This window comes from Octopus bimaculoides, chromosome 9 (assembly GCF_001194135.2).
Source record: "Octopus bimaculoides isolate UCB-OBI-ISO-001 chromosome 9, ASM119413v2, whole genome shotgun sequence".
NCBI classification, from domain to species: Eukaryota; Metazoa; Mollusca; class Cephalopoda; order Octopoda; family Octopodidae; genus Octopus; species Octopus bimaculoides.
Genome location: NC_068989.1, coordinates 10,178,527 through 10,183,526, shown reverse-complemented (window position 1 = coordinate 10,183,526; position 5,000 = coordinate 10,178,527). Strand labels below are relative to the sequence as shown.

The following is a 5,000-nucleotide window of genomic DNA, read 5'->3' as shown; positions in this document are numbered from 1 at the left end:
GGTTGATCATAGCTGAAACACTCTTTGAAAACAGGTCTGCTTGATTTGAGCTGACCCAAGGTCAGTTAGTCAGTCACCACCACCACCACCACCATTCTTACTACTCTCACGGTCACTTTTATCAGTACCACTACTTTTCTGGGTACCTTAATTCCTTTGGTACCAACCAATCTGCCTGAGACCACCCCTGGTTCTATGGATACTAAAGTTTTAACTCTTTTGTTACCACACTTCTTTTGAAATTCACTGCTTTTGTTTCAATTAATTTTGAAAATAACGAAGAGTTTATTAATATAACTTCGTCTATATTAAACTGGTATTTTGGAACATAAATTAATATGAAATTTTGATGAAAGGTTTTAATTTAGATCACTTTTAAAACATGTTGTTTGTATTAAAGAACCGGAGATGGTTTGGGGTGGGTTGATATCCAAAAGGTTAATGTGATCTAAACTGAAAGTTTCCAGAGGAATTTCATATAAATCTATGTTCCAAACATCAGCTTAATAATGATGGAGTTACTTTACTAAATTCTTCCATTATTTTCAGAATTAATTGAAACAAATTATCATCATCGTCATCATCATCATCATCATTTAACATCCATTGTCCATGCTGGCATGGGTTGGACAGTTTGACTGAAAACTGGTAAGCTGAGGGTGCTGCACCAGATTCCAGTCTGATTTGGCATGGTTTCTACGGCTGGATGCCCTTCCTAATGCCAACCACTTTATAGAGTGAGCTGGGCGTTGTTTTAAAATTTTTTTTTTTATGTGGAACCAGCATGGGTGCCGCACTTGAAACAAAGCATATTTCAACAAAAATATGGTAACAAAACCGCTAAGTTACGGGGACGTAGACACACCAGCATCGGTTTTCAAGCAATGGTGGGGGACAAACACAGACACACGAACACACATACATTTATATTTATCCTCCACTCACAAAGTATTGGTTGACCTAGGGCTATAGCAGAAGACACTTGCGCAGGGTTCTACACATTGGAACCGAACCCAAAACCTTGTGGCTGCAAAACAAACTTCTTAACTGCACAGCAGAAGAATTTTCTACAAGTGTCAATGCATGGGTTATAAGGAAGGTGCTAGGACCCTATTTTGTGGGAAAATGATTGTTACCTTCTTTTTTGGGGCACAAGATGGTGTTGTTTAGCCCCTGTCTTTATTCATTAGTATCACTTTGAACTTTATTTTCATCAACATCATTGCCACACTCCACGACAATATCAGTAACTAAGCAATGAAGAAGGAGACTCTATGCTAGAAAATAGTAGACAAACCACCCTTAAATCACATCATACGTTTTTAAATGATGATAGGGACATGGGACAAACGTAGTCGTTGATATTGCCTTTGATTTATAATCCCGTATAATAAGGACTGACCTGGAGCTAAACGGAAACGATGGCCACAATGATACCAGTGTTTTTATTGATTGTAGAATTAATTAATTTCAGCTTTTGTTCTGCTCAAGTTTTGCTTTGACTTTGAGAAAACCAATATTAAAATATTTTAAGAAGGAATTCTGACTGGTCATTGATGTCAATTCTCTAAGAATTTCAGTTAATTTAGGCAATGGTTTTACTTTTGGAAAAATATAACTGTATCTTTCAAAATCTCTCCTGTTTATTTTTTTGTTTCTCTCCTTGCCTTCTCACACTTCTGGCACATTCCACTCATAGATTTCTTTGGTTAACAGACTAATTTGATATTATTGTCTTTCTAACACATATTCTATGAAATTAACTGTGTGCTTCTTTTTGGACAGGTGTATCCAATAATGCTACTCCTGCTGCAGCTCAAGCTCTGAGTAACGACCAGCACAACCAAGGCATGTTGCGTGCCCAAAGACCCGAGGTAATTTTAAACATTTACCCTTCTTTGTTTTTTTTTTTATTTCATGCAATTGTAATGTCTGGCTTGTTCTGTTAATTCTGTCTGAACTCATTTGTTAGTATACAGAGGACCGTACTTTCATGTTAGTGTAGAGCAGACAACATTACTACAGCGGGAAAGGGAAAAACTATACTCCTGTGTTACTATAGGTAAAGCAGCTAAGAAAAACTTTAGGGTTCCCAAGCGATTAAGATGAGGTATGGACTTCGATAGTCAATCGTCATTCAGACAAATGACATATACTATTTACTTTTTTTACAGTTAACCGATCGTCACTTATTTGAGGAAGCCATTATTTTACATTCTGTTGCTATTCATGAATTTAACACAAATTATATTTTATTCTTTACTTAAAAAAATAGAAAAATATAAACCTTAAAAGTGCAAGGTTTTGAAATTTGGTTATGGGGTTAAAATTAATAGCCCTTTCTCCCACCCTGATTTTCCCAATAAAATTAATAATAGTTTATCTCAAAAATTTATGCTTGACTGAGCATTAAAATTTTTTTTATCTTAAACTTAAAAAGCATGCAATAAGTTTTTTAAATCTTTATTTTAAACTTAGAAAGTAAGCGCAAGTTTTTTTTGAAGTTTAAATAAAAAATATTTAAATGGAGGTAGACCAAAAGGTAAGATGGTTGAATAATATCCATCGTCAGGCTTGAGAATTCAGCAGGAAAATGTAATGATAGTTGCTTCTGATAAGACCCTATAGAGGAGACATCTGAGGACTCTACCCCTACAACCCTCCCAAGAATAGTGGATGGTGAAAATGTATTGATGGATTGTAAACTTATTGGGTATAACACATGAATTTTAAAATCTTCCCTGCATTACAGAAATATTGTGTTCCTGAAAGTTTTCCTTTAGTAAGGAGTTTTATAGTATGAAACCAATTTCCTCATAGACTTTGATGTTGTGCTGGAAGCAGTGAACATGGACTTCAATGGGAAAGTTCATTTTGTGTTATGAAACTGAATTACAGCAAGATTTTCAGGACTAATGCATTACTATAGACGAGGGATGCTTATATTTAAAATCTGACTTACAACGTTAAAAGCAATGCATACTGAAATATTTTTAAAAAAATGATACCATGTTTAATTTCTTTGTATGTATATTTATTATTTTTAAGTAGATATTTATGCTTTTTAAGTGTTTCTATGATGTTCGTGTTAATATGGACATAGACTATGAATGGGTAATGCATGTTAGGAAAAGAAGGATCCATAAATGAAATTGATTGGAAAAATATGACTAAGAAGAGAAAATTGCCTAAGGTAGAATTAGAAATGAGATTTACGTTATATTCTTTAATTATTCAATTCATGACATTAAAAAATAAATTACAAATTTATGAGGACAATGATTGTTTCCCATTTTAGTTCAACCATTTGATAGTAGATAATCTTGTATGTACATTTACTTGTACATACAGTTAGTTAAAGATCTGGTTAATAATTCACATAATTATTAGAAGCTACCATTCATCGAGCATTTGTGTTATTTTGTTTTATTTTTGCGTTATTTTATGTATATTTTATTCTATTTTATTTAAATGCTTTCTATCAAATTCTGATTCAACCGTTTTTGTTGACTGACATATTTAAAGTAAATCAAGAGTTGTCTCCCTTCTATTGATTTCTTTATCAAGTCGTTCCGTTGCCTTCACTTGGTGAAATTGACGATCCCTTATTCGCGACATTGATCCAGTTTTGACAGGGATTTACTGATGACAGCTTTTCATCCAGCTTTCCACTGGAAATAAAGGATGTTGTTTTAATGCAGGAGTTAGTGGTTCACTTTCTGCGAAAGACTTTAACGATTGGTTTCATTTCGTCTTTGTATTTTAGTGACGTGCACGTGATTTGTCGTGAAAATAAATATCTCCAGAAATTAAGATTTATAGTTTTCCAAGTGTAAGTTACATTAGGAAAAAAAAAAAAAAGATCTAAAAAGTATATACGAGGTGTGCACGCGCATATATACTCTTTTACTTGTTTCAGTCATTTGACTGTGGCCATGCTGGAGCACCGCCTTTAGTCGAGCAAATCGACCCCAGGACTTATTCTTTGTAAGCCTAGTACTTATTCTATCGGTCTCTTTTGCCGAACCGCTAAGTTAGGGGGACGTAAACACACCAGTATCGGTTGTCAAGCGATGTTGGGGGGGACAAACACACACACACACACACACACACACACACACACACACACACACACACATATATACGACGGGCTTCTTTCAGTTTCCGTCTACCAAATCCACTCACAAGGCTTTGGTCAGCCCGAGGCTATAGTAGAAGACACTTGCCCAAGGTGCCACGCAGTGGGACTGAACCCGGAGCCATGCGGTTCATAAGCAAGCTACTTACCACACAGCCACACTTACATATTATGTCTTCTATATTGTATATTGTATGCATCACACACATACACACACACATGTATATTAGGGTGGGTGTGTATATCATCATCATCCGTCCAAATTTCATGCTGGCATGGGTTGGACGACTTGACACGGGCAGGAGCCACATCAGGTTCCATTATCTGTTTTAGTTTGGTTGCTACAGCTGGATGCCCATCCTAACACTATGCGCGTGCACACACACACACGATTTTAACATCCACTTTACTATGCTTGTATGAGTTGGATGGGTTTTATTGAGGCAGATCTTCTATGCCCTAACACGTTTTCTTCTTCCAACCCCTAGGAAACTATATATTTCTCCATAACCAGACTTATTTTCATGGAGGATCAGAAGCAAAGAACATTGCCTCTATGACAATGCTATTAATTACATCTACACATACGGATATGTATATATATTTCATACTTATATAAAGCACCCACTACACTCTCGGAGTGGTTGGCGTTAGGAAGGGCATCCAGCTGTAGAAACCATGCCAGATCAGATTGGAGCCTAGTGCAGCCTCCCAGCTTGCCAGTCCTCAGTCAAACCGTCCAACCCATGCCAGCATGGAAAGTGGACGTTAAATTATGAAGATGATGATGATGGTGATGATGGTATATGCTTATATATATATATATATATGTATGTGTATTTATTTATATATATATATATAT

The 5,000-nt window shown here is 35.7% G+C and overlaps 1 protein-coding gene across 5 annotated transcripts in view; it reads left to right on the top strand.

Annotated features, from left to right (window-relative positions):
• LOC106871661 (mitogen-activated protein kinase kinase kinase kinase 4-like) overlaps nt 1-5,000 on the top strand; it is a 277,960-nt gene that overhangs the window by 181,692 nt on the left and 91,268 nt on the right. For all 5 annotated transcript variants that reach the window (XM_052970406.1, XM_052970404.1, XM_052970405.1 and 2 more), the window contains exon 16: nt 1,786-1,874. In XM_052970406.1, the coding sequence (XP_052826366.1) occupies nt 1,786-1,874 (89 nt within the window). The remainder of the gene's footprint in view (nt 1-1,785; nt 1,875-5,000) is intronic.